This window comes from Epinephelus lanceolatus, chromosome 4 (genome assembly GCF_041903045.1).
Source record: "Epinephelus lanceolatus isolate andai-2023 chromosome 4, ASM4190304v1, whole genome shotgun sequence".
Taxonomy (NCBI): domain Eukaryota; kingdom Metazoa; phylum Chordata; class Actinopteri; order Perciformes; family Serranidae; genus Epinephelus; species Epinephelus lanceolatus.
The window spans coordinates 15,674,155-15,701,376 of record NC_135737.1 but is presented as its reverse complement, the minus strand read 5'-3'; the positions used below and the strand labels follow the sequence as shown (position 1 = coordinate 15,701,376).

At 42.6% G+C, this 27,222-nt stretch overlaps 1 protein-coding gene across 1 annotated transcript; it reads right to left on the bottom strand.

Annotated features, from left to right (window-relative positions):
* Window positions 1–27,222, bottom strand: yap1 (Yes1 associated transcriptional regulator). The gene is made up of 8 exons (XM_033631795.2): window positions 26,515–27,222; window positions 25,189–25,424; window positions 13,962–14,080; window positions 12,223–12,336; window positions 5,648–5,802; window positions 3,503–3,630; window positions 2,223–2,335; window positions 1–795 (listed from the first exon to the last, which is right to left on the bottom strand). The coding sequence occupies exons 1-8, from the start codon at window positions 26,713–26,715 to the stop codon at window positions 560–562; spliced, it is 1,302 nt and encodes a 433-aa protein (XP_033487686.1). The 5' UTR covers window positions 26,716–27,222; the 3' UTR covers window positions 1–559.

The window sequence follows — 27,222 nt, the reverse complement described above, 5'->3', positions numbered from 1 at the left end:
TTTTTGGTTTCTCAGGCTCATTGAAAACAAACAAAAAAAAAGAATAAAAATGTACAAGGCCAAATATAAAGCTACTCAAGCTAAATGCAATAGTCCCAAACGCAGTTAAGTAGTGCTGGTTCACGCTATACTGCAAGAGAACAGAGAGGCACCAGAGACTCCAGGTGATAACTGATGATGGCAGGTCTTGCATTAGAGCACATGCACCCACCCAGCGTAGCTATGAGGGGAGACCAGGAGTAAGGAGCGGCCCCTGCTCTAGGTAAAGATGCCCTAGTTTCACTGACAGATCTGTGAAAGATTTGGGGACCCTTGCGTTAATTGTCTGTTCATGGGCCAGCCTTGAAGACACAGACAAAATAAAGAGATAACACACCAGTGAAAAGAAAAGAACAATACTGCCTCACAAGAGGGTGGCCTTACACGCCGAGACAGAGACAGAAGTCCAGAGAGGCTTGCTGAAATGTCTTGTAAAAGCATCTATGACTCCTTCACAGATTAGAGCAGGCAGCAGTTCAGAGTGTGGCGAGAGGAGGAAGGAGCGCCCTGCTCGGATCTTCTATAACCATGTGAGGAAGCTCTCCTTGTCGATCTTGGTAGCTGCCAGCACTGTCTCCATGTCGTTGAGGATGTCAGAGCTCAGGGCCTCCTGGAGACTGGGCATCAGCTCTTCGCCCTCCACCGCCATGCTCTCGCTCTCAAGGGTGCCCAGGTCCACGTCTGTTCCCGGGATGGCGTCCAGGTAGTCGGGGAAACGACTGGGCTGTGTTGCCATGGAAGGTGGAAGAGGGTCCCCTAATGAACAGGAAAACATGTTGTTAATGATTTGACTCTGCAAGCTAGAGATGGTTTGGAAGATCTTGTCAGCTTGGCACATGACTGTGAAGATAATAATTGAGCCACATTCCTCTCTCTTGGTACAGACTGTAAATATGAGCAGCCAAGTGAGAAGAAAGAAAAAACACAGTCACATCAGACTCCTAGTTGTAATTACAAGCAGGAGATTTGGGGGATTTCTGACAGCTGTGGCATCACCCACATGGTGGGAGGAATTGCAAAATATCAACAAGCCAAGACAGCTTAATAGCCACTGTCATTATCAGTAGTCCATTGTACATAAAAACGACTGAATAAGTATTCACCCCAAATATCAGAAACACATTTTTCCTCTTACCGTAGCGCTATTTATGAATCTAGATTGTACTGGTGTGAGTTGCCGAGTATTGGAGATATCGCTTGACGAGATGTCTTCCTTCTCCTCAAAATAATGGAACTAGATGGCACTCAGCTTGGGGTGCTCACAGCATCAAACAAATACAATTAAAAATCTGAAAGGTAATGTCTCTTTGCAGAAATCATGACCCAGTTACTCAAGATAATCCACAGATTTTGTGTGAGCAGTTTCATGTAGGACCTATTTTCTTGATACCGAGCTACACCCAACAACTGTATCATCTCACAGAAGGAAATGTGCATCTACTCATGGACGAGAGACTTGTGCTAATGACGTGTAAATATTAATGCCATCCTCCTCGGCTAAGGTGTAACCCTAGCTAGCTCAGTGGTGCTACGTGAGCTAGCAGTAGATGCACGCCTCCTTCTGCACTGTGACACAGCTGGTGGGTGTAGTTCGGTAGAAAATAGTTCCTACATGAAACTGCTCACAACAAGGTCTGTGGATTATTTTGAGTAACAGGGTCATGATTTCTGGAAAGAGACATTGCTGTTGAGTTTTTCAAAAGTATTGTTGCCGCTTTTAGCACCACAAGCCGAGTGCCATCTAGTTTCATTAGAGCGGAGGGACGGCAGACATCTCTACGGCTGATATCTCCAACACTAGGCAACTCACACCAAAACAAAACAGACTGATAAACAGCACTACAGGTAAGAGGGAAAATATGTAATTTGTGATTCTGGGGTGAACTGTCCCTTTAATAATACTACAGTTGATTCAAATTCGAATTTATGAATAAAATAGTTAATCTAAGCAACTTTTCTATGAACAATATGTGGTGCGACTTCAGGTGGCCATCTTTGAATAATGATCTCATGTCACAACATATTTTCATATTCAGCCATGATGAATATAATGTGGCATTATACAAAACTAAATTTGGCACCACAGCAGAAACTTTATCAACAGCCTATCCAAGCAAAGAGACGTCAGGCTGCAGGTCAGACTGTCTGACAGGTAACCATATTCATTTTGCTCCCAGCCTCACCTGTGTCCATCTCATCCACACTGTTAAGGAAGTCATCTGGAGTGCGGGGGACACTGTAGCTGCTCATACTCAAGCCGCTGTCTGTGCTCTCATCCCTGGAGTGGTAGGTCCCGCTGAAACATACAAAGAAATCTGGGTTATAAACTCTACACAATCAGCAATAAACATCCTGATTTCTGTCAGACTGAAGGACATAAAAAGCTTTTTCTGTAAGCAGAGTTTGCGGATGTCCTTAATGACCTTCACTTAACTACTCTGAAACCCGACTACGTGAATCTAATTAACCGATCCAACAAAGCAAACACACTCAGTTATGAAAAGCACACAGGCTGAAAAGTAACAGCGTGGCCTGAATTCCCTCAGGGAGCTTCTGCATACATCCACGTTTCAACAGTATCTATTTGAACAGCGATGGCAACTAATCCACACTGACACTGAGCTTCACTTTTTCGCCCTCTGTTACGGAATATAGCAAAAAGAGCAACGATGAATGGGGCAACAGAGAGACAAAGAGGCAGATAGAAGACATTTGACAAGCCTATACTAATTAGCAGAGGAAAAATATGTAGGCAGAGTATGGCAGAGGCAGGATGAATGAGGCCATTGTGAGAGGAGGGGAGTGGAGGCAATAGGGGGAGGAGGGGAGATTAGGTTGGCCTGTCTACTGACTGGACCACATGTTCTCATGGCCTGCTTGCTATTCAGCTCTTTCCTCACTTCATCCGCTCACAGAAGAACTAGAGCTTGACCTGCTAGAAATGATTACCCAGAATGCCACGGAGCAGCATTCACAGATAGTTAAGAGAAACAGCATGTCCCTTCTTAATCATAGCCATTTTCATGTGTCGTTTGTGTCATTCCTGCTCAATCTGTGCAAGCTGTACATCTTCACTCTGAGTACAGTGTGCTTTCATAAAAGCTTTTCACAGGTTACACCACCATTTAGCTTCTGTTTGTCTTTATTGCAGCAGTTGTACACCAGAGGTCATCATTGTGCAATGAACTCCAGCACAGACTGAGTGAGACATTACCATGTGAAGTGGGTTAAGCCCAGAGACTGGCCTTCTGTTTTTACTACTTGTGTAACTCAGGGAGCTCTGAGCAGAGCTCGAGTGCACAGATTCGCTCAAACAGGATACATTAAGTCTAAAGAGCTGAGCCAGAATGGAAGCACTTGCCAAGTGCACCGACGTCAATCAGCACACCTCAGCTGTGATTGTTCTGTACTAGAGGAAAATCTGCTCCACAGAGGCTACTCCTGGCTTCTGTATGAAACCAACCTGTTGAGGAATGGGTCAGAACTGTTAGCGGTCATGGTCCGGGCATCCTGGGCCATAGGAGAGGACACAGGGTTCGTGCTGCCATCTTGATCCATACTGGTCGGCAGCTGATTTCTTATAGCGAGCTCCTGTGAATGATAAAGCACAAATCCCATGAGCAACACAATCGACCCCACAGCTAACCTCAGAAGCTAATTATACACAGCTACAGTGTCATAAAAACATATCACAACTGCCTTTTACCCCCACCACGATGCTGGCACCGCATAAAATTGTAAATTGAGGAATTACACACAGACTGCCAACACGGTGCTCTCCTTTTCTCCCCATACAGAGTGTCAGATTACATAGGGGGGCCGACAACAGTTGGAGACAATTGTTTTCTACACATGCTCAGATCATGCTCAGATCAGATAAGGCCACGGATATGAGGTCATGCTGTTTTTTTTTCACCTCCTTCCCCTATACGTCCTTGAACGGGAAGGTGAAGTGACTTGAGCGGTGTCACCGTTTTGAGATCTCATTTAACTTTTACCGCGTCATAGACAACAACAGAGATAAACAATGGGATGTGATGTTTTTAGTAAGGATGTAAAACTGCCACGAGACACCATAAGTGCTTAGTAGGAGCTGTTATTGGTTTTGGTTGAGGAGAAATGGACACAATGTTCTCAGAAAGATAAATAAAAATCCTAATGAGATGTTTCTTCATCCTGTTTTTTTCCCTAGTTGTACTTGCAGCCAGCTTGAAGGTGTGTCCTTCTCTGACAACTGCATTTATCCCAGAATCACATGCACACATATAAACAATCTGGTTATGATTAAGCGGGATTATGAGGGCTGTGTGTACTGTAAACAACCTTTATGGTTTTATTGGCTGTCTTTTTGTGCATGACTGAGCAGCGTCAGCACTAGACTGCCACCAGCAAGTTGCATACATCGCCGCCCGCTCTTAATCATACTTCTGCCATGTGGAATCCATTTGGGTGTGGCAATTATTGCCCCAAACTTGAACTCCCTACACCAGCATATAGCCTGAACTGTTGCACAATTTCCTACTATAATCATGCTCTCCTGTATTTGCAAACACAGTAGGTCCTCCGTACTCCAAACATCTGAGATGTTACAGGAGTTTGGGGTTTACTGGAAACTAGCTGATAGCAGATAGTTTGGTCCACAATCCCATCTCCTCATTTTATTTTCCATTAAGCTCTTTCTTTCTCTAAGCTGTATGAAGTTTGGATACCTGAGCTGCTCATGTGTCGTCTTTATATGTTTTTCTTGCATAATCAATGCACACAAACCTGGAGAGAGCCAAGAAATAGAACATGTATGTCCTGAAATGACCTGGTTACTCTAAAACCTTTGTTTGCATTCATAAAGATGTGTACAAACTGAGTTAGATCCCAGTATAAAGTTTTGACATGGCTGAGAGACCAGGATTCTCCAACAGAAATCAATCCGTGCCAACCATGTTTCTCTTAATCCCTCACCCCATTATACAAACCACCTTTCAGAAAGTTGACAATAACCAGGTCACTTAAGCTTACAGTGCATGTGCACTGAGGACTTTCAGTAAGGACAGTCTAAATCCTCTCTTCCCCTCTACAGCCTGGAGCATGTACACTCTCAGGTCACTTCCTACACAGTCAACTTTAGACAACCCACGTGAATGACATGGTAAACAAAGTCACCGACACCCTCATTCATAATCATAAAGGTCTGTTTCTGTAGGTATGACACGGCCTTGAGTAAACTACTGGACTTGGCTGCACCACCCTGTGTGGGCGGCACAGTGACACATCACCGTTAGGAAGTGATAAAATTACCACATATGACTCACAAGACTTCATTGCAGGGTGGTGCTACAATAAAGACCGATCAAAGGGGCTTAAGATCCGCCGCCATACCTATGAATGATGACTCATATTTAAAGGTCTATTCATGATATACATTAGGTTTTATAACAACCATTTTGCTTCCCTCATTCAACTAGTGAGCAGTTAGGGGTCCAGTGTTCTCACATACTGAAAGTATTGACCTTGTGATGTGTTCATGCAAATTGGTTACTCCTCCGTGAAGCCCCAGTACTTTCCAGAAAGTTTCAGAATATTTTTTAAAAATGCTTTAACTCTGATTCCTGACCTGTGGTCTCTGTCGAAGCAGCTCCTGTTGCTTCAGTCTCAGTCTTTCCTTCTCAATCTGCTGCAGTCTCATCTGGTTGTTACTTCCCATGATTCCAGGAGGGAGCTGGCCCTGCTTCACTGGAGCACTCTGGGAGATCCTCTGCTGGTTCAGGGCTGCAAAAGAGACAGAAAGGAATTCAGATCTGTTACTATCATATCATATGTACAGGTAATTTTAAACTTTAAATAATGAGACTAAATGATAAATTCAAAAGGTAAATTATGAAGGATTTTCTTAAAAAAACAAAAAAAAAAAACAATCTGTAGACTGCAATAATTACTGAAGACCCACTAAAAGTGTGTGGTGGCATATTTATGTGCCCTCTGCTTGTATTTTCTTATTTTCATCTTATTTTGCTGTGTTCAGGACATTCATAGACATGCAGCTCCCCACCAACAGCGCTCAAGGGGCAGTCTGGACTTTCTAAAAAGGTAGTGACCAGGTAATAGCAGCACGCATCCAAGAGGAGGCAACAAAATTGCAGATAGTACCAAAACAACAAAAATATAGTGAGGCTAAACGCCATGGGGACAAAGCTAATTTCACAATGACCACTTTCACTGGTGAGCACTGAGGGAGAGGATAAAGAGTGATATAGAGTTAACCGCTTTTCTGTTGGATAGATAGGTGTCGGCAGTACGCTTAATTAGCTTGCTAAAGACATTGCCTTTTCATTAGAGCTAGTGTGAGGTTCCTACAAAAGTACAGTAGCTTGCAGTGTATGTACAGCCAATGTAGGAAGAGTTGCCAAATGTGAATGCTGTGTATACAAACAGTAACAAACAATTCCTGCATAGCATACCTTTCAGCTTTGCAAAAATGGTCTGGGACTGCTTCATATCAAGAGAACTAAAGAGGACAAGGATCTTCAATTAGATCTTTTTGTCTTCTGTGGGAAACCCAACAGCAAAATGCCTTTGGGGCAGAGAGGGAAAATCTTCTGGGTCTCAATTAAATAGGATGAGTCATATAAGATGCAAGCAGCTTTTACAATGACCATTTTCATTACTGGATGTATAAATAATATATTTAGGATCTCCAACAGACTATAAATACACTACTGTCTCTACAACTACACCGTTTAACGCTTGGCTGCATTTAACACTGCACAACAAGACGGACAACTTGAGTGTTTTGTCTACGAGGTGAACTTGTAAGAGTGGAGCCAGTGCAGCAGGTTGTGTAGGCCAAGGGAAGTCCCAACACAAGTTTTCCAGCTAGTGTCTGAAACAACCACTGTTCCTGTAAGACCTGATCCCCTCCCACTCACTGACTAAGACAGGCTTTGTTAGTTTTGTACATTGCATCAGTTATGACTTATCCTTTCATTGTGCGCTTGGTTTCCTTCTAAACAATCACAGATTATCCCTCAAGACTGACTGCCTCCTAACCCAAGCCTGATGGCTCCAGCGTGCAAATCAGACGGATTCATTTAAAATAGACCAACATCAATCACTGTGCCACTATTAGTTTTGGTTCTTTCACCGAGTAACTGTAATTGCATTGTGCTCTAACGAGGTAACTACATGTTTACATTATCAGAACAAAGGTGTGTGTATTGAAAACACAGCTGTTCCCCAGTGAAATCTTTGTTATTCTTCACTCTAGCAAGGGCGGGTCTAATAAACATAAGTATAAAGCAGCGCTGCAATCTACGCATGCAAAGTAGGTCACACATTTTATCACTATAGTAGAGAGAGAAAAGCAAATGCGCTTGACCACGAGGGGTGTAACAGTAATGGAACCAATGAGGAGAGCTGTTTGCTTATGCACTTGAAGCACCAACCAAAACAAAGCTTTGACGGGGGCACAATTTTCATGCGGGGCTGCCTCTCTGTGCTGTCCTGCCCGCCCCGGCACCTTTCTCATCACCATTCAATCACTGTCTGTTTACACTATCTCAGGAGCTGAATGAACCGCGGCTCAGGGCCCGCCCTGCCCGCCTGCCTGCCTGTCCCCCCCCCCCCCATGCTGCCTCCTCCCGCAAACCCCACCCCAGCACATACACATGAACACAAACACACACAGAGTCATGGAGCCGCCTCCACTCTCCCACACATCAACTGAAGCCATGGGAGAGTGTTACTTCTCTCCGTTTCTTATCTTTGGCAGATACTGAGGCCTTTGTGGCTGGATCACTCCACCATCAGGGCACCATTAGCTGTTCTCAAGGAAGAGGTGCTGCACATGGGCCATGTCGGCAGCTGTAGATCTGTTAGGGCCTGAGCTTTGAAGAGGCATATGGAGAAAGACTCACCGATAGACAAGGCCACACGTTAAAGGAAAAATTCTGATTTTAAACAACCTGGGTTTTATTTTTATAGTTTTGACCCATGTTTCTATCTGTAATAATATCGTACTCATGTAATACTGCTAATACCAAGTCTGACAGGGCGAGAAACTACAATCAGACATCTAAACCTGTTTAAAAAGAGAAAACGCAGCCTTGCTGTAAAGTTATTACTAATGTCAGGATACCAGAATTTTAAGGGTTCGATACAATACCAGTGTAAAAAATGATACTCAATACTGCAGCAAAAAAAGGTACACAAATTAAAACAATAATCCCTCTTAATATTCGTTTTTTTAAATTAAAAACCTGCACACGGCATATCAGTCACATGGGTAAACTTTCATCAAAGTTTACAGACTGCCAGGTTTGACTCTGACCTATCAGACTTTCTATAACTTTCTGCAGTTGTGGATAAAATGTTGGTTTGTTTACAACTGTCTGATCGTGTGCCTGGTCATGTTTCTTGCCCCAGTTGGCTGTGTTGCATTGATACCGCCATGTTCCCAAATGTAAGCAACCACTGTGGTGAGTACGATGTTATCATACCTGACAGAAACAATGGCTAAAACTATGTAAATAAAACACAAGTTGAAATTAAGTTGTATTTTCCTTTAAGATCATGAGTTTTGAAAGAGTGACTGTACGTTGACAAAAGCAGTCTTGCAGCTGAGTTCCTGCTAAACCACCAAGTCAAGGACTCCCGCACAGACCAAACACCTAACAGTAACCAATGTTACTGCAGGAACTATGCACAAACAATGAGCATATCAAAGCAGGGAATTACATCTGTGGGTGAGATAGGAGGGAAGGACAGGTTCAGTTCAGGGCCAGAGTGATAGCATAAAAAGGAGGCCTGTCCCAGCTGAGGAGACAGTGTGTGTGTGTGCGTGTGTGGTTTTGGAGAGGTGGTTGAAGTCAGCAGCACATATGGGCGGTGATAGCTGGTGGGCCAGGCAGATAAGAGACAAGGTAATGCTGTCTGCCTTTTGTCTTCTTCACGCACCCCTGCAAAACAACGAGCCAGCAACACAAGCCCTTATCAGCCAATCACGCTGTCAGGCATATTACACCACAAGATCACCTGGGGCAGGTAGAGTTGAGGGTGTGCCAGCTGTGGGAAGTTCTCTATGTGACCAGGGCACAGCACCTTTGAAGGCTTGGTAAATATTTGTCTGCTGTCGATTTAACAAGTTTAAAAAAAGGCCCCTTGGGAAGGTGTTGTGTTTCGAGCGTCGAGATAAGCAAAGTGGAGAAACAGTCTGGATGTGATACAAACTCTGTTTTATCATGTAGTACAACAGTACGGTCTGAGCAAAGCCAGCCTGTGTTGACCTGGCTCTGCGTGGCAAGGAGAGAGATGGAAAAAATTCAGCCAGTCAGGAAATAACAACAGAGTGGGCCAGCCTCTGTGGGAATTATTAAAACAAAGCTGTTGGAATTACCTGTTGAATTAAAGTACTGTCATCATAGCAAAAAATTAAAACTTTTTGATGAAAATGAAATGCAAATATAGCAACACAATGAGTTTGTCTGTATATCTACATAGGGAGCGGGACCATGTCTATGGAGTCCAACATGTTGCACCACCATGTTTCTACAGTAGCTCAGAATGGACAAACCAAACACTGGCTACATAGGGCCATTTACGCTTTCACATCAACAAATGTAGTTAAGCCCCTCCTGAGTATCTGGATCTTTATCGGGGAAAAGAAAGGTGAGCACGCATAAGCAGGTGCTGGGCTAGTGGCCAGTCTCTAACAGGCTGAACAGCACTGGAGAAACATCGATTTGTGACATGAAACTCCTTTATTTGGTGTTTTTACCGGTTTATATCACCGGGTTTGTCTGTTTCAGAGAGGAGGAGATCTCTTCGGATTATTCAGCTCCCTGTGAAAACCTCCTGAATGTCTGGATCTTAAGTTATCAGAGAAATAAGGTGAGCAAATGTTAGCAGGTGCTGGGCTAGTAGGCCTTCTGCGACAAGCCCGAAAGCGTCAATAAATGCTGATTATTAATGTGAAACTGCTTTATTCAGTGTTTTAACCAGTTTAAATCACCTAGTTCAATTGTTCTGGAGAGAAAGAGGCCTCTGTGGATAATTTGGCTCCTGGTAAAAACTTACTGAACAATGAATTCTAACCGGGAAAGGTTCTGAAATCTTCACTGGTAGATGCCACGAAAGTTCTTCCGAATGTGATTTTTTAAAATGCTATAATACCACAAACAAAATTCAGTTCACCTCCATGGTGTAGTAGTGGGTGCAGAGATCTAAGATGCTGAAATCTCAAGAAAAAAAAGAGAGAAAAAATCCACAGATAAAACCAACACTGTCCATATAAATAGATACCTACTCTGACAGGCGAGGCAGAAAAACATCACATGACAGATAATGTAGCACTGTGTTTGACAAGCAGCTTTACATTAAGGCTTCAAAGAAAACATTAAACTCCCAGAGGAAATCTATTTGTGCACTCCAGTGTCCTCCTAGTATGCTTTCCCCTGCTGTTCCTCCGGAGTAGTACGTACAGAAAACAACATTATCCGCATAGGCCGGCCCCCTTTCGAACTCAGCCACAGTGCACTCATGGCTTGTTCGCTGTTCACCACCTCCTTGGATCTTAAAGAGGATGCATGCTTATCCCGTCGGCATTTTCCCTCTGTTCCTCTGTTTTTCTTTCTTCCCCTTTCGCCTTGCCTCTCCCCTGCCCCCCACCTCCCCTCTCACATTGGAGTTCTTTGACTGAAAAGGTCTGGAACAGATTAAGAGTTGGACCACAGAATAAAGAGGCCTGGCAGAGATTCAAGTCTGTCTGGAGCTAGAGCAGAATAGGGCTGTGCCTGCGCTGGGCCTCACGCAGGGGAAAGCCAGCCGGCAACAACCCTCAGTTAAAGGCGCTCTGCTGCTTTTCTTCTCAAAGCTCAAATTAGCCTCCATTATCAAAGCAGCTGGCTTATGATTGGAGACCTACATAGCAGCAGTATAGATGTTTCTGAAGCTGAGGAGCCCATTCCCATGCACAACTGGGTAGTAATTTTTCAATCATGTTTTTTCAAAGAATACAATTAGGTTTTCTTCAAGCACAGAGCCACACTTAAAGAATATCACGTAGTTTCAAGTGCATAAAACTTACAACTGTTCTTAAAATCTTAAGTATCAGAAAGTGCAAACTACAGCAGATGAGCAGCATAAGGTGTAAATATGAGCTATAAGAATTAATAAAAACAGAAAATGTTTTCTCTAAGGTGGAACTAAATGATGTTTGATGGCACATAATGAGTTAACTCGCTTTCAGGGGCCCAGCAGCCTTGTGTGTTCAAGACTTATAAATCTTCAAAGAGCTTCGCCGATCAGAGCCGCCATCTCTCCCCAGCTGCCCCACTCCCCTTACAACTCTGTTTTGAACTCTCCAGCCTGCCTTCAGAGTGCGACTCGCAATTGCCTACAGAAAAACTGCCCTTTAAGTGCCCGGGCGCGATAAAAAGTAAGGCTAAAATTAAACAGGATAACAGGCTGCGTGCTGATTCACACATGTTGCCTTTGTGAACCAGGGTGAGCTTCCCTGGGGAATGCTGCTGTAATGAAGGGACGGCCCCTGAAGCGTAAATGAGTCAGAGTGACATAAGCAGGAACCTTCATCTCTGGAAGTCTTCCTTGCACAGGCGGATTAGCTCATTCCCATGGCCACAGAGAAATCTCAACACATGTACCAGGTCCTGTCACTAATTCACCAACCCTGGGCCACCACACACTGAAAGCTAACTGTCAAACTTAAGCTCGGCCTGGGGGATTAATGGCCAACTCAGCTGTTGCTCCAACACTAAAATGGCTGACAAAAGGTTAGGTGCGGATTGTGAGGGTGGGGGTTCGGTGAAATCTGGTTTCAACAACCAATGCTATGGGTAGTCACTCCAAAACAATGTAGTGTGGTGAAATGGACATGAATCATACAGAACTGAACCCACTATTACAATTGTGATGCATCCTTTATGTATTAGCCAGAGCTTTCTACTGGGGAAAGTAAACTGCTGCCCCAAACACCACATGTTAAAGAAACAGATGCTGCTACAGCTCCCCTTATTCAATTCAATACAACACATATATTATAACTTTAAATAGCTACAATGACTTTTAGGCACCTGACAATAAATTGTCTTAATGTAATAATTAGAACATACACAGCAATTTACTTACATCAAGAACTAAACTAAGACAAAAAAATCCCGTCTATAGCAAACTCACCAAAGCGCGGGTCAAGTCGTGGGTCAAGCCAGGATGTGGTCTTGTTCTTGTGGTTGATGTAGTAAATTTCTCCCTCTGATGTAATAGCTTGTTCCCAGCCCTCGGGGAGAGGACCTGAGGGACGCAGGCAAAAATGAAGTTAGAGAGATGCTGGAGGTTCACTCAGATTTTCTTCACTGACATAACAGCGCAACATATAGCAACATAATTGGGCATAATTACAGCATACAGTAGTTCAAGGAGCAGTAATATCAGATATAAAGTGTATGCTAATGTGCACATGCTTGGACAAAAATAAACAGGCGATATGGGAAAATGACAGCCAAAAAAATGGCAGCAACTTCTTCTGATCTTTGAGAGTGTAATAAATCTTTGTCATTTGTCAATGACCAGCCTGTTTGTCAACATTCAAGGCCATCATTTCCCTTTTAGGTTTACCTATAGGGTTCCAGAACAGCAACACTTTAATAATATCTCAATTTGAGAATCTGAAATCACCCAAAAAATATGAGGCCCCATGATACAAGTACACACATACACAGTACTTAGCATATTGCAAAATGTTTCAAATCACATTTGTAATGTATCATGACTTTTTTCAACTGCAAATTATGTCCCCAAAGGAAAGCCTTGACATATGTTTTATCTAATAAGATACAGTTTTCAGTCCGTTCATGTCACTTAAATCATCTTTATTGCTGCAAAATGCATCTGGTGGACTGACAAGGCAATTCATTTTATTATTGTAGAGGGCTACAAAAGTTTAATTTGTATTTGCAATATTAACTACTTATGTAATTTTGAAAAAAGACACTTGGCATCTGTGTATAGATACACTACTGCCAGGCAAAATACTGCAGTACTATGCTGTATCATTTTTATCCCCATCTCTGAATACAATAATAACACAACATGCACAGTACAGACAAATATATCAGACAAGGTTACCGTGTGAATAGTATTTATGCATTAAGTATATAAATTCTTTTGCAAATGGTTTGGTTGCTGCAGCAGCTCTGCAGCGTCTTCCTGAGGGCAGTTTTATGAATTCTTTAATAAGCGATGAACAGGATCAGACACAATTTATGACAGTGGATTTTAGATTAAAGATTTGTGATAAGCAATCGTCATAGAATTATGAATTAGAATTAGAAAATTGCATTTTTTTTTTTTTAAGTTTGGGGTCTATTTGTAAGGTTTAGTCCATTTTAAATGTTGTGGCTACTTAGTATTAATGTTTTATAGTAATAGTATGATGTAAGTCTGTTTTTTATTTTGCGGTCTGTTTCATATTGAAGTCATATCATAACAGCAAAATTACTCAGTGTTTTCAATAACAATTGTTTTCATGAGGCTGTGATAATGCTGAGAGGTCAATAACTAAGAATAAAGAAAGACTTCATCTGTAAACTCTGTAATCTGTGAGTCACGGAGCTCCCAAACATGTCAGACAGGACCTGTCACGTTCTACCTTGGTCTTACCTCACCTAGGGCAAATTCCAACAGCATGGACAGAGCTGAGGTACACAGAGTCTCGGTGACATGTAAGAACTAGACTAGACTGCTTCTGATTTCTACTGTACGTGGTGTGAAGGTAGAAAATGCCCAGAAATAACGTCAAGGTACTGTAATACTGTAATTCTGTGTTTAATGCTGAAAACCCACAATAAGGAACATTATCTGTAAGTTGTGCTGCTTCTCTGGTGAAAATAAATGTAACAAAGTCAGCGTATACATACCACTGGCTGGATTCATAATGTTCTGTTGCTGGACTGGCACAGAACTGGCCGGGGCAGCCTGGTTCATCTGGAGCAGGGCCTTACGAGGATCCTGCCAAGTGGTGGTCTGATCAATGTGGCTGTAAGGAGACAGCCAAAATACATTAAAAAATATATATCAATTTGTTTTCACCAGTAATCAGTAGTGAGTTTAAACCAGTGGCTGTATCAATGTGAAACAGCAGCAGCACATGCAGGAACTGATGACTCACAGTAGTTTCAACAAGCGCTTTGATGAAAACACTGAATCTAACCCCTGCTTTCTGTAAACGATGACTCTTACAGGAAGCCAAACTCAGCTGTGTGTCTGTTTGGACTCAGTTTGAACCCACAATTCAATATAGATTCACACAAGGCTTTTATTCTTAGTTTGGATTGGGCTGGGATATTTTTTTCTTCTTTAATTCACTTAAAGCGCACGCCATGAATCAGAATGGAGAAACTGCCCCTGGTTTGGGATTAAAATAAAGTTATAAAAGATTAAAACAAAATCGAGCTACAACAGTACATAAGCGTAAATAAAAATATGTAAAAAAAAAAATCTGACTGTATTTAAACTGAGCGCTTCTTGAAAGTGTCTAAGAGCCCGTGATTGCTTTCAAAACAACTATTGTAACGTCAAACAATGTTGCTCCATGTATTTTACGGCTCGTCTTCGCCGGGACAGGAGTGGGGCGCGGGGGAGGGGGCATTGTGTTGCATTCTGTGAAGGCATTGATAATTAGTGCTTTGTTGGTACTTGTTGCTTGATTAAGATGGAAAGCTAATACAGGAAGCCCTCCTCTCCCAAGCAGGACCCTCTCTATTGAGGGAGGGTCAGTCCCAGGGCTCAACGCAGGGGGTCCTTTTTCCTGGAAGTGGCTCGGACACTGTGGAGTGTCAGGGGCTTTAACAATCTGGCGCCACATTTACAAAGCTTTCACCTGCTTGACAAAGGCACAGACTGAGCTACGACCTAAAACCCCACTATTCACTTGTTCTTTTTTTTTGTTTTTTGAAACATCCCATTTAAAGGACCCCCCTCACCTCAAACAAATAGGCACCAAGCTCCAGTAGCTTGTTTATGCAACACCACAACTCTTTGTATTGGAGCAGTGGCTGAATTATTTTAATGCACATGACTAAAACAAAGAGTTTGTCCATGATGCAATTAAATATATACCCTCAGCAGTCTATATATTAAACCCTGCAATAATCATGTTCTTCCATCCGCTGTGATTCTTTACAACTCTCTGTTAATTTGATCCCAAAGTGCCATTAGCCCGGATTTTGGAACAGCTGGGTGAAGTGAGAGATTCAGAGAGTTTCTCTTGGCCTCTGCGGTAATCCCAGCCTGCCTGTCTGCTCTCTATCCCAGGCCAGAGAGCGAGAGGGCCTGACTCAGCACTCCTCCCCCCCCAACACAATGCAACCCATTTTGAAGCCCCCTCTTGTTTATGCTTTACTGATCAAAGGAGCTGCCAAATCCCCTACCAAACCCTCCCCCAGCCCTCACACACACACACACACACACACACACACACACACACACACACGCACATATACATAAACACCGCAAACCAAGCAAAATAGCTGGAACTGCTCAGATTGGAGGGGGCCCTTGAGAAAGAGGGGTCACAGGGAGCGGGGTGAGACAACTACAGAAAAGACAAAAAAAAAAAAAAAAGGAGTGAAAGAGGAGGAAAAAAAACATCTACGGAAGCAATCCCTCTGAATTCCATTGGCTGCACGAGTTGCTGTGGTCCTGTTACACTCGGAGCGCCCGCCCTGCCCCCTTCACTGCCTCCTTCCCACTCTGGAAACTATGACATTTATTATAGAGGGGAGGGGAGAACAGGGGAGGAGACTGGGAGAGGAGCACTGGGATAAGGGAAGGGAGAGCTTATTGTAAATGAGAGGCCTTCACATCCTGGTACACCAAAGCCGAACAGAAATGCTACAAGTGGAAAACACGGATGGAAATATACAACCTCAAAGCCTCCAAGAACTCTGATTATAAATTGTTCTGCGCCTGCCCTGAACGTGTGCTTCTCTTTGCACAGATAAAAGTACAAATATTGAGTTTTCTATCAAAGCACAGCCTGGGAGGCTAATGTTTGTAGCTCAAATCAATCAGAACAGATGTAAACAAAGCTTCAGCTGAAAACAGAGAACATAATCAAAGACCCTGAGATAAAATCCACACCCTGCGAGAGCTTCCAAGTCAGCACTGCACTGTATTCAAAGAGCCCTGTATGTGGGAACTGAGAGAACTGGTCAATAAGTTACCAAGAGCCTGTAATTCATCACCAGATTTTAAAACTAAAAGATAATCCATTCACTCAACCTACCCCAAACCCTATATGGCCAGGGCTATACGCTGCTTCCTGTAGGCGAAACATAAAACAAAACAATGTCATGGCAACTGTTGGGACGGCTGGAGGCCACCAGTTGCTGTTAGGGAATTGCTGATGATCTGCAACCTCCACAGTCACAACTGCTCGGTGTTGTCTTTACATGTCTCTGACACCACGGCGAGCTCAGCAGGGCGGCCACCACACCCTCCCCTAACCTCCATCACTGGGGCAGGGCAGTGGACACAGAGCAAACTGGTTGTGGGTCACTGCTCGTCCACACTGATGCAGCTATTTTCAAAAACAATGTTCAAAGTTTTCAAACTACACTACAGTGTTTTGATAGGATTTTAAAGGACTGTTGTCCAGACTGACATTGCAAAACACTGAGATCTTTAAAGGGACAGTTCACCCTAAAATTAAAAATACATATTTGTCCACTTACTTGTAGTACTATTCATGAATTTAGATTGTTTTGGTGTGAGTTGCTGAGCATCGGAGATATCGACTGTAGAGATGTCGGCCTTCTTGTGAATATAATGAAACTAGATGGCACTTGGCTTGTGGTGCACAAACCTCAAAAAAACAGGTCTAAAAAACTCAACAACAATGCACAGAAGGAAGCATGCATCTACTCATGGACAAAAGACTTATGCTCCTTACAACGTGTCATGAGATGTAAACATTAATGGCGTCCTCCCTGGCTGAGCTGTAGCATTAGCTAGCTTAGTGGTACTAGGTAAGCTAACAGTATGCACACTTCCTTCTGTGAGGTGATTCGGTTGGTGGGTGTAGTTTGGTAGGAAGAAATAGTTCCTGTATGAACTGCTCACAACAAGGTCTGTGGATTATCTTGAGTGACTGGATCATGATTTCTGGAAAGAGATAAGAGATTTTTTTTTTAGGATTTTTTGGCCCTTTAAGCAACACAAGCCAAGTGCCATCTAGTAGTTATATTTGAGAGAGGGCAGACATCGTTACAGCCGATATTTCCAACAATGAATCACATCAAAACAATCTAGACTGATAAACAGCACTATGGGTAAAAGGAAAAAAATGTTTTTTTTTAATTTTAGGGCTGACGTTTAATGTAAATAATTTCAGTCTTTTGAAACTTAGAGCTATAAAATCTGTTGCACCTGATTTGAATTCAAACTAGCCAGTACTTCTCATCTTCATGAACAAGCAAACTGCACTCTTTCACAGCCACCTTTCAAGCCGTGAAAGATGAGACAGCAGCTTTAGGCAATTTTTGTCAAGTGGTTTCAACAAGTTTCAAAGCCCTGTTTGATAAATGGAGTGTTTCATTTTTTCATAACCAACCTCTTTCAAATGTTTTTAAATGAAAAACATATTTTTGGTGTTCCAACATGCAATGCTCTTGTAGAAGACAAGGCCAAACTGTGGAAATAATCAACGTATCTGCGTTTTTGGACATGGCCTCAATCTGATGTTCAGTATTCTGTTGTAAATCACTTAAAACAAAACATAACCCATCATTAACTTCTTCATGGGAAACTGACTGTAAATGGCCAGATATCGCAGAAATGTGGTTCAAATATGACCAGTTATCAAGCTGGTTGGCTGTAGTGTGGTGCTTTGCTTACTAATTTCTGCTCAGGCTATCATCATGGTCAACTGTGGCTTTGCAGAGCACAGGGTAGGACTCTTGATCCACCCAGGCACTTGACATCTCCTTGACTGATGGCCCAATTATCAAGGTGGCGTTTATTGTACCAGTGTTATTTATAATGCGTCTTGCTGAGGAGGAGGGAGGGGGAGCTTTTGTGTAAAGACTAAACTTGACTTTGCTTAAATGATTTGGCATTCGACTTTTCTGTGCTGTGCCGTTCACATGGAAGCCGGTGCACATCGACTTCAGGCTGCGACTGAATCAAGAGATTTTATCAGATTCAGCTTCAAAGAGAAACTGAACAAAGGTTCAACATCTTTAAAGTGAAGAAGTTTAAATATTGCACTTGTTCCACAGACCTCATCTGATTACAACAGTACGACAAACTTCCTAACACACAGATTACTTGTTTACATCTATGAAAACTGTAGCGTTTACATCTGGCTTTGAGGAGACTGTTCTATCCAAAAATAAGTCCGCTGAGTGGTTTTAAAGTCTCCAAATGAGCTCTGCTACCTGCCAAAACAGCAGATCAAAGCGAGACTTGAGGCCAGATCGACTGTTTATTCCTCCAAAATTGTCTCTCTTCATAGCCAGATGTCAAAAGCTGCGTTTCGCTGGTGTGAAACAAGGGAGTGAGGCTATGGGGAGTGTAGCAAATGATGAAACACACCCCACAGCTGAGTTGTCAAATGTTAAAAATGGGATCCTCAGGCCACAGTGGCTCCACCCAGGGAGTATATGCTTGGAAGGTGGTTGAAGCCAATGACTAAAGGAGTGCAGTGAGGGAGGCGAGATGTAATCAGGCCTCTAAGATGAGGATAACCACCTCCACTCCAGTTGACCGGGGATGCCTGGCTGCCTCTCTATCAGCAGGACATCATCAAGAGAGATTATTGGGGCAATCTCTGTGACCCTATTGTGGCTTTAAGGTTCCCTTTGAAGAAGGGTTTGTAGCATCATACTTCCTAATGAAGCCACTCATTCACAAAGTACTGAAACTAGGTGAAGCTTCGAAGGTTCACTTTGACTGCTGTTTATTTACAAAGACAAATTCAAAAGCATTATTTATTTAAGAGTAATCTTAGGGATTGCCATGTGAGACTAATAAATCAGTAGTTCTCAAAGGTTAAACAGTTTGTTTTTGCAAAAACTGTGCACAAATGTTGACTGCAACACGTAAGTGCTGAATTCAATAAATTGATAGACACCCTTGCGACATCACACCTCATTCATGCATTTTAACAGTAGAAATAGTACAAATGTATGCAACATATAAACAAATATTTCTTTATTTTGTTATCTAAGCACTTGCCGTTGCCATGAGGTGCTACGGTTTGAGTAGTTTCGGGAACTCTACACCCCACCTGAGAGGGTCCACTTCTCAGATACTACATCTCTGTGGAGATGCCCTCAGTGACAGTGGAGGCATTGATGTCTGGAACAGAGGTGTTACATCAAGACTTTGGTAAACACTAGCCTGACTTTCTCACAGTCCCATTTGTGTACTGAGCTGACAGGCCCCAGTTGAACAGGAAGGGCCTTGTCTGTGTGTGGTCAATAAACCAAAAGTTTGTCAAACACAAAGTTGCTCCAAATGAGGGCTTCACGCAGGCTTACAACCCAGTCTTCCCAGCACCATTTGGGACTGACCGGGCGGCCTCGGCTCATAACAGCTTTGTTCGGAATCCAATTTGCGTACTTATCACAGCAAGCATTTAGCAGAGTTGAAGTAAATTAGATAAAAGTTGATAGTGAGAATATTTAGGTATTATATATGATGTTGACATAAGATGCTGAGTATAAGATCGGTGTTAGCTAAGCAATTAAACTGAAATCCATTTTAAACAATGGACAGACTGTTGACTCTGCTGTGAAACAAGATGTCAACAACAAATGTGGTGCACATTTTAACAACAGACCAGGTAGCTGACAACTCCATTGTGCATAACCACAGCATTTGTTTGTCTCTAAATGGATACTGTAGTATTCAAATACACATTGGCGTATATACAAAGTCATTTTAATTTAACAACAAATGAAAAAGGTGGTAAAAAGTAGTTTTTCTTAACTAGGTAGGAAAGTAGCATTTGATTTATCCTGCTCTAATGGGGTTATCTTTGACTTGAATTTAATGCAACAGATATTCAGGACACCCAGTAGTGTACCCTGAAGCTCCACTTGTTCTCAGTCTCTCAAGCTGTCGTGGTTAATCAGGAGTGTGCGGCTTTCTGTGTATGAAAACACAGAAAACAACTTAGTATATATTAGTCTGTTTAGTATATAATACAGTATAATATGTAAAAATGAACAAATCTGGTCACAGTTAATTATTTGATCACTGATGAGTTAAACTTTAAAAGACCTAAGTAATCTCTGGTTGTGGGAAACCTGCTTCATCAAAACAGTTTAAAATCCAATTGAGAAAAGACAAAAGTGTCCATCAACACATGGCTCTACCTGCCCCTGAGGGCAGACAAAAGCTACCCCCCCCCCCCCCCCCCCCCCCCCCCCCCGCTTAGGGCTGACTTCCCACAGACTAAAAGCTCATTCAAAGCTGCATTTAATAAGCGCCCGGAAACAGTGATTACCCCTCCTAGTTTGCCGGTGTGTCTAAATTAGAAACCTTCATTAGTTTATGACCCAGCCCGGGAGTGCGGCCCTGCCCCCATCCCAGCGCCAAGCAAAGTGACCCAACCTCCCTGCCCCTGCTGTCATAAATCAAAGGCCACAGCAAACTGCTGGAAGAAAGAGGAGAAAAGGTCAACAGATTTTGTTGACATTGTCCCAGTCTTCTCCCAGCTTTAAGTCTGTGTTATTTATGTAACAGGGATTGCTCATATCTGATGCCTATTTCCAGGCTGGCTACAACTACCAGTTATCTAAATCATTTAACTGCTGATTGTTTTTTTAATTGTATTTTTTTAACTAATATATTATCTAGGGCTGGGTGATCTGCAGAAAAATAAACATCACTATATTTTTGACAGAATACCTCAATATGGATACTGCGACAATAAAATTAAATCACTTTACTGTAATGCAGCCTTTAAAACCAGAAGACAACATTTATAATATTATGACATCTAAAATCTAAGATATCTTTTCTCATATCACAATATTGTAATAATCTCAATATATTGCCCAGCCCTAACTTTACCACAACTTCTCAGAGCCTCATATGTAACCTTTAAATTTATAGTTTGAAATCTAAATTTACAACAAGAGTAAACTGGGAACAGCAGGAAATCGATATATAAACATAAGTGTTGCTGATTAATTTTCTAAGGACTGAATAATCACATGATCTACTGACTATTTTAGCAATAATCACTATTCAAATGAGGCCAAACTGAAGTTGTCCACACTGTTTCACTTGCACTAATCCAACAATCACTTCTTATCGACTCCTAACCTGACAAGAGCTGCACATTTCAGATCTGAAGAACACAGTGAAACTCTTCAGAAAGCCGCTGCACTCTTTCACTGCCATCTTCAAAACTTCATGTCAACCATTTGTCTATTTTGGGAAGGCTCACATGAGTCTCAACAGGCCTGTGGTCTGAATAAAGATCACTGTTTCACTGCTGGGACAAAGGGAGGGCCGGAGTTTCTCTTGGCCCCTCTTCTAGTCATCTCCACATGGCTGCCATTTAACTCCATTGACACAAAAGAGGCACCATCACAGCACCACGGCTCCATTCATTCCAAAACGGAGCCTGGCTTTTTAAAGGGAGTGGGACATCGGCATCCACAGTGCCGCTGTGACTCACAGGGGCCTATCACCCCGGACTGCATGACCACATAGTGTACTTATAAACAGCAAAGGTGGAGAAGCTTGAAAAAAAAAACAAACTTTCACCCTGAGTTGATTTATCTCTAAGGACAACAGCGGTCACCTGAGTGAAATGTGAGCACCCCCCCTCCTCCTCTGCTCTCTGCTGGGCTCTGCTAGCTGGTGACAGACTCCCCACCCCCACCAGTCCGTCCGTCCACCCACACACACTCTCTCGCTCTGCTTCACTCCTCCTGCAACACGTCTCAGACAACCCCTGTTTATAAATAGGGGAGTGTCTTTTCCAGCAGCTCTGCCGAGGCCGCCTGTATTCCAGATCAAATATCTGCACTTTGATGTGCGGTGTATGGAAGATGTCTCCTGGAGTTTTCCTTACTGGAACACAAACACTGTGTACTACATTTACTCTGGTTGTATAACATGCCAGTTGAAACACAGGTCTGAACAGAGTTACTCAACTGCTTTTCCAAAGCCACAGAGAGCAAGATGTTCTGCTTTTGGAAAGACCTGTAAACACATATGACCATAAACTGAAATATTCAGGATGTAAACTGTCTGTTGACATATGGTACAGACCTAAACTGTGAAAATATGGTGCCTTTGTCAATAATCTATCAATCAATCAGATTCACCTCATCTGCTTTGTTTTCCTAATAAAAGCAGTAAAAAAAACCCTCAAACCTGGACAATTACGCAACTGTTACACAACGACAGTGAAATTACACATTGTTTCGATTTTTAAAAAACTGATGTATTCCTACAAACACTGAGCTATAAATTATTTAAGATTGGGTTTTCCAACTAAGCTTTAATTTAGTTTGCGAAATCGCTCCGTTGTCTGGAGGCCCATTAGATCAGTCAGTTTCTAAACAACTGCACTGATCCTGGGAGAGTCTATGAGAATAGCAATTTCTCTCTCCAACCCCCAAGTCCTTTTGTACAATTTTAGAAGAGCCTCCTCAAAACGGCCCAGATGTTCTCCAGATGTCAGACTTTAAAAAACATCTGGTACCGAAAGCTCTTTTTCGAATACAAGTAGATTTGAGGCTATCATGTTTGTTCAGACGCCGTGTCAGGGAGTAGTATTTCCTAGAACTGACAACATTTTGCCTTAGAGGAGAGTGAGGATGACGACTTTCAGTGTTGAATCATCTCTAAACATGAGCTGCTGAGCACTTCATAAAGGTTGGAACATTTCACAATGAGCTGATTATCCTAACACAAATTGTTGACAAGGACGTCACTCCTATGAATTATTCAATCTTTAACATAACTACAGAGAATGAAGTAATATGCGTAAGAAAGTAAAAAGGATAAAAAAAAAAAGGAAAAACCCACACAACCCAAAACATTACAGATGAACTCAATGACAGGCCTACGGGGCTCAGCTATACCCACTAACTGCTATTTAAAAAGTTGACTTTGGATCATTAATGTGGAGGAGATCTGCTGGTTAGCAGATGAGTTTTGCAGAGATGTCTCTCCTGTGCTGTCTGGGGCAGCTACAATGATCCATTGTTTCTACTGAAACCTGAGACCAAGAAAAGGAACACTACATACAGCAGCAGCCCCTCAAAAGACGTCTCTCTTGTTTGCAGAGGCCACCAAATTTAATAACCTACAATTCAACTATTGCAATTGTCTCTTTGTGAGCACACTGGCCGCCATTGTGCACTGTAGCACATTTGCAAATTATTGTCAGCATAATGTACGCTGAACAGAGCTGCAGTATGAGAGTCCGATCTCAAGACCACTTCTCTGGTAACTAAGACTTGTCTTGACCAGTAGTGGAAACTAAATTTGCAAAGAAGTTTTCAACATGTGCTTATAATGGTGCACAAATTGAACATTTAAAGGTTCCGTTACATCTCTGCTGAACCCTACAGCAGCTGAAAGGAGTTTTAAACTGGTTATGAAACAGTCTTAATTTAAAGGTCCAGTGTGTAGGATTTAGTGGCATCTAGCACTGAGGTTGCAGAACTCCACTTCTCCTGTGTGTAGGAGAACTATGGTGGCTGATGAAAGACGCCAACAGCCCTGTCTAGAGCCAGTGTTTGGTTTGTCCGCTCTGGGCTACTGTAGAAACAACATGGCAGACTCCAATGAGGAGGACCCACTCTGTCTGTAGATATTAACGCCTCATTCGAAGGTAATTAAAACACAACAATTCTATTCTATTCAATTTTCATGTGATTATGAACTAATGAAAAACATAGTTATGAATATTATATACAATTTCTGCCATGACACAAGAAGATGCCCTTAAATCCTACACACTGGACCTTGAATACTGGTGCCTTTATATGACCTTCATAAGTAACAAGACCATTAGCAAAGAGAGTGGCTGAGAAATGTCCAAAGTTGCATCTTCTTCACTCACTTTCAAAACAAATGCACATACGATGGTGTTCTTAGAAACTGCAGTCTTCATTACACGAAAATCTACTGGTTTTGTCCACAGGGGCCAACACAAAATGAAAGTTTCTTGTCATTGCTTTGAGAAGATTCTAGAGTATTATTTTTGTTGTATAATTTGTATGCTGTATCTTTTACGGTTTTAGTCTCTACCCCTTTGATTAAGCCACTTTGCTGCATCTCGACTTGTTGCATTCTGAGACATGATAAAGACACACATGGTTCTATGCAGGTTCCCCACACTCAAATGAATGTGGTAGCATTTTTGTCTCCGCATCGTCGTCTTTCTTCAATTGTTTCCAATGAAGAGAGAGTATAAGTGGCCGCCTGGAGAAACAGTGCCGTGCCCATCATCTTTTTTCAGAGTGCTCCGCCTTTTTTGTGCAGCTGCTCCGAGAACTTCTAGTTGAAAATCTCGGAACTTTTCAAAAAGAGGCGCCGGTGACGACACTGCCGCTTCTTTAGGTACTGTCTAATGTCACAGCAAAGACAGAGAAGCTCATTTTCTGGGAGCAGACTAGCTGGCGGACACTGTAAATGTTGAGCTTTTATCACCATTTGCTTTGTAAGCTTATTGTGGTGTGGTCAACCTGTGTTAATGTAGCATTAGCTACCTTGCTAACGTTAGTGTCAAGATATTGTTGTCATGGAAACATACCCACACGAGGTACATCAATACAAAAAAGCACCAGGATGACGCGCTCACCATCGTCCTGCCACCGCTCTTCTAACATGGTGTTGTAGTTGAATTTTCTTTGACATGAATAAGATAGATTCTCTTTTAACCAAATTTTCATTACATAGCCTTCCTCAGGATTCAAAGTGGTGACATTAGGTCAGGCTGAGGTATATTAATGACTCCATGTACTACGTATCTTTTAAACTATTTATGTACTTTCAATGCCTTCCATTCATTTAAAAAACACATTCATTTAAGCTGCAAACTTTCCAGGTTTTATAAGGACTGTATAATGCAGGAAACAGTGTTGACACTCGTGGCAGCATACTTACTTGAGGAAGTATCTCTGGCCAGAGGCGGTCTTGGCCATCTCCCACCCTGGTGGCAGGGGCATGTCATCAGGAATCTCATAGGATGACTGACGGAGATGTTGAGGGGAAGCACCTGGTGGGGGCATGCCGGCCAGAGAGCCACCAGAGACAGCTCCTAACTGCAGGGAGGCCGGAGATGAGTGTGCACGGACGTGGTGGGGTGTGAGTGCTCCGCCGCTCCCAGCATCGGTACTGGCCTGGGGTTGGAAGAGAAGCAGTGAGAATTTAGTCCAATGTATTGAAATTATGGGATTTCTCTTAGTGACCTCTTAAAGTTTCCTCTGCTGTTGTTATGGGGCAAATCAAGTTTGTCTTAAACTCAGTTTGGTTGAATATTTGTGGATATCGTTAACATTACACAATCATTTCACTCACTTCCCATAAGTTATAATCACTTCACATTAATGTTAGCAGGTTCTTTTCATGTGCATGTGCAGGCAAGTTAAAGAGTTGTTTTAGTCTGAGGATGGGGGGGATCTGAGGCCTGTGTGGGACAGAGGGAGAGCGCAGACTCGCTGCACAACAACGCATGCGCACTGACGACAAAACTCCACAGAGACCACAAGCAACAGTTGTGGGGGACGGTGGGGGGGAGGACAGGGGGAAAGGGGGTAAATAGGACAAATCCAAGCATCGAATTTCTCGATTTCAAATCACCTTTGATTACAAAAACACTGATTTAGAGACTCCCTTTGATTGTTTCCACGGTTGTCACCCTTCTATAAACAGGCAATACAACCATAAATCTAACCAAAACAAATGTGCAAGCTAAGTTATGCTGTGTGGCTTCAGCCAATCTGACAACTCACTTTGAGTGGAATAATATACTCCTATCTTGTGCGGATCCATAGTTTACAAACACGACAAACACAAGCACAAACAAATAGCTTGTTTGGCAACTCCAAACTTTTACGCACGGGCCCAGCGGCCTTTCCTCTGCAGTGATTCTACCAATCTGATTACAACTTGCTAGAAACTGAAAAGCAAATGCATTGTAATAGAACATGTAATTGAATGTTATGTCAATAAACTTTGTATAGTGCGATTAACTCTTAATAAACCAGAACTATTGAGTCCAACAATTTAGGATGTGACCACAAACAGCCTCTAAAGGAACAGCAGTGATATCCTAAAGGCCACAGGCGACTCCAAAGTAGAATAAAGTAAGTATGAAGTGACTGTAGCAGCAGTCACGTAACGTTTCTGTGGGCCTGGGCCCCCACAGGATGGGCCCTGCTTTAATCGTGATTTCTGGGAAGGGGCAGAGGAGAGACAGGGCGGGCTTACTTGTCTGGAATGGGACTTTGGTTCAGGGGGTTTGAAGAAGGAGTCTGGCAGCTTCCTCATCCTCATGGGTACGGAAGGGGGGACGATAGTGTTTTTCGGGTTCATCACGGCGTTAAAAAGAGCCTCCAAGTCGGTCTCTGAGTCGCCCCGTACATGGACGATCTGGTGTCCGGCAGGAGGGTTGTGCTGGCTCGGATCCATTGTCCCAAAACAGTCTGTCAACTTTATGTGTCCGAAAATGTCGCGTTCAGAAAGTCACAAAAAAAGAAGTTTGAGCCAATCCCAAACTTTTTTTCCCCTTCTTCTTCTTCTTCTTCTTCTTCTTCTTCACACAGCAGGAAATCTGGACAACACTTAGTAAAAGTTATCCCGAGTCATATTAAAGTTTCACAGCCGAGGACTTTGCTTTCTTCCAAAGTGTGTTAGCTGTCGAAATCTGCGGTGAAACACAGCGCTTTCCTGTTGTTTCTTGCTGGCATACTTGTGAATGCAACAAAGCGCATATCTACTCCACACTGGAATATGTTGTCGTCCGGCCCCAACTTTTCCGAAAAAAAAAAAAAAAAAGCAGACGCAGCCACAAAACACGACGAACGCAACAAGCGTTCGGAAAAGTCGCACTTATCTGTGCTCAGGCCGACTTAGAGAATATTCTTACAGGAAAGATTCATAGTTCGCAGGACAAATCTCTGCTGCTCACTTTCTAGA

Excerpts from the sequence above, each read along its gene's own strand:
- yap1 (XM_033631795.2), bottom strand. The coding sequence starts at position 26,715 with ATGGATCCGAGCCAGCACAACCCTCCTGCCGGACACCAGATCGTCCAT. Across the intron at positions 3,631-5,647 it reads TGCTTCGACAGAGACCACAG|GAGCTCGCTATAAGAAATCA; the intron begins GTCAGGAATCAG and ends TATCATTCACAG. Across the intron at positions 2,336-3,502 it reads TCTGACCCATTCCTCAACAG|CGGGACCTACCACTCCAGGG; the intron begins GTTGGTTTCATA and ends TGTATGTTTCAG.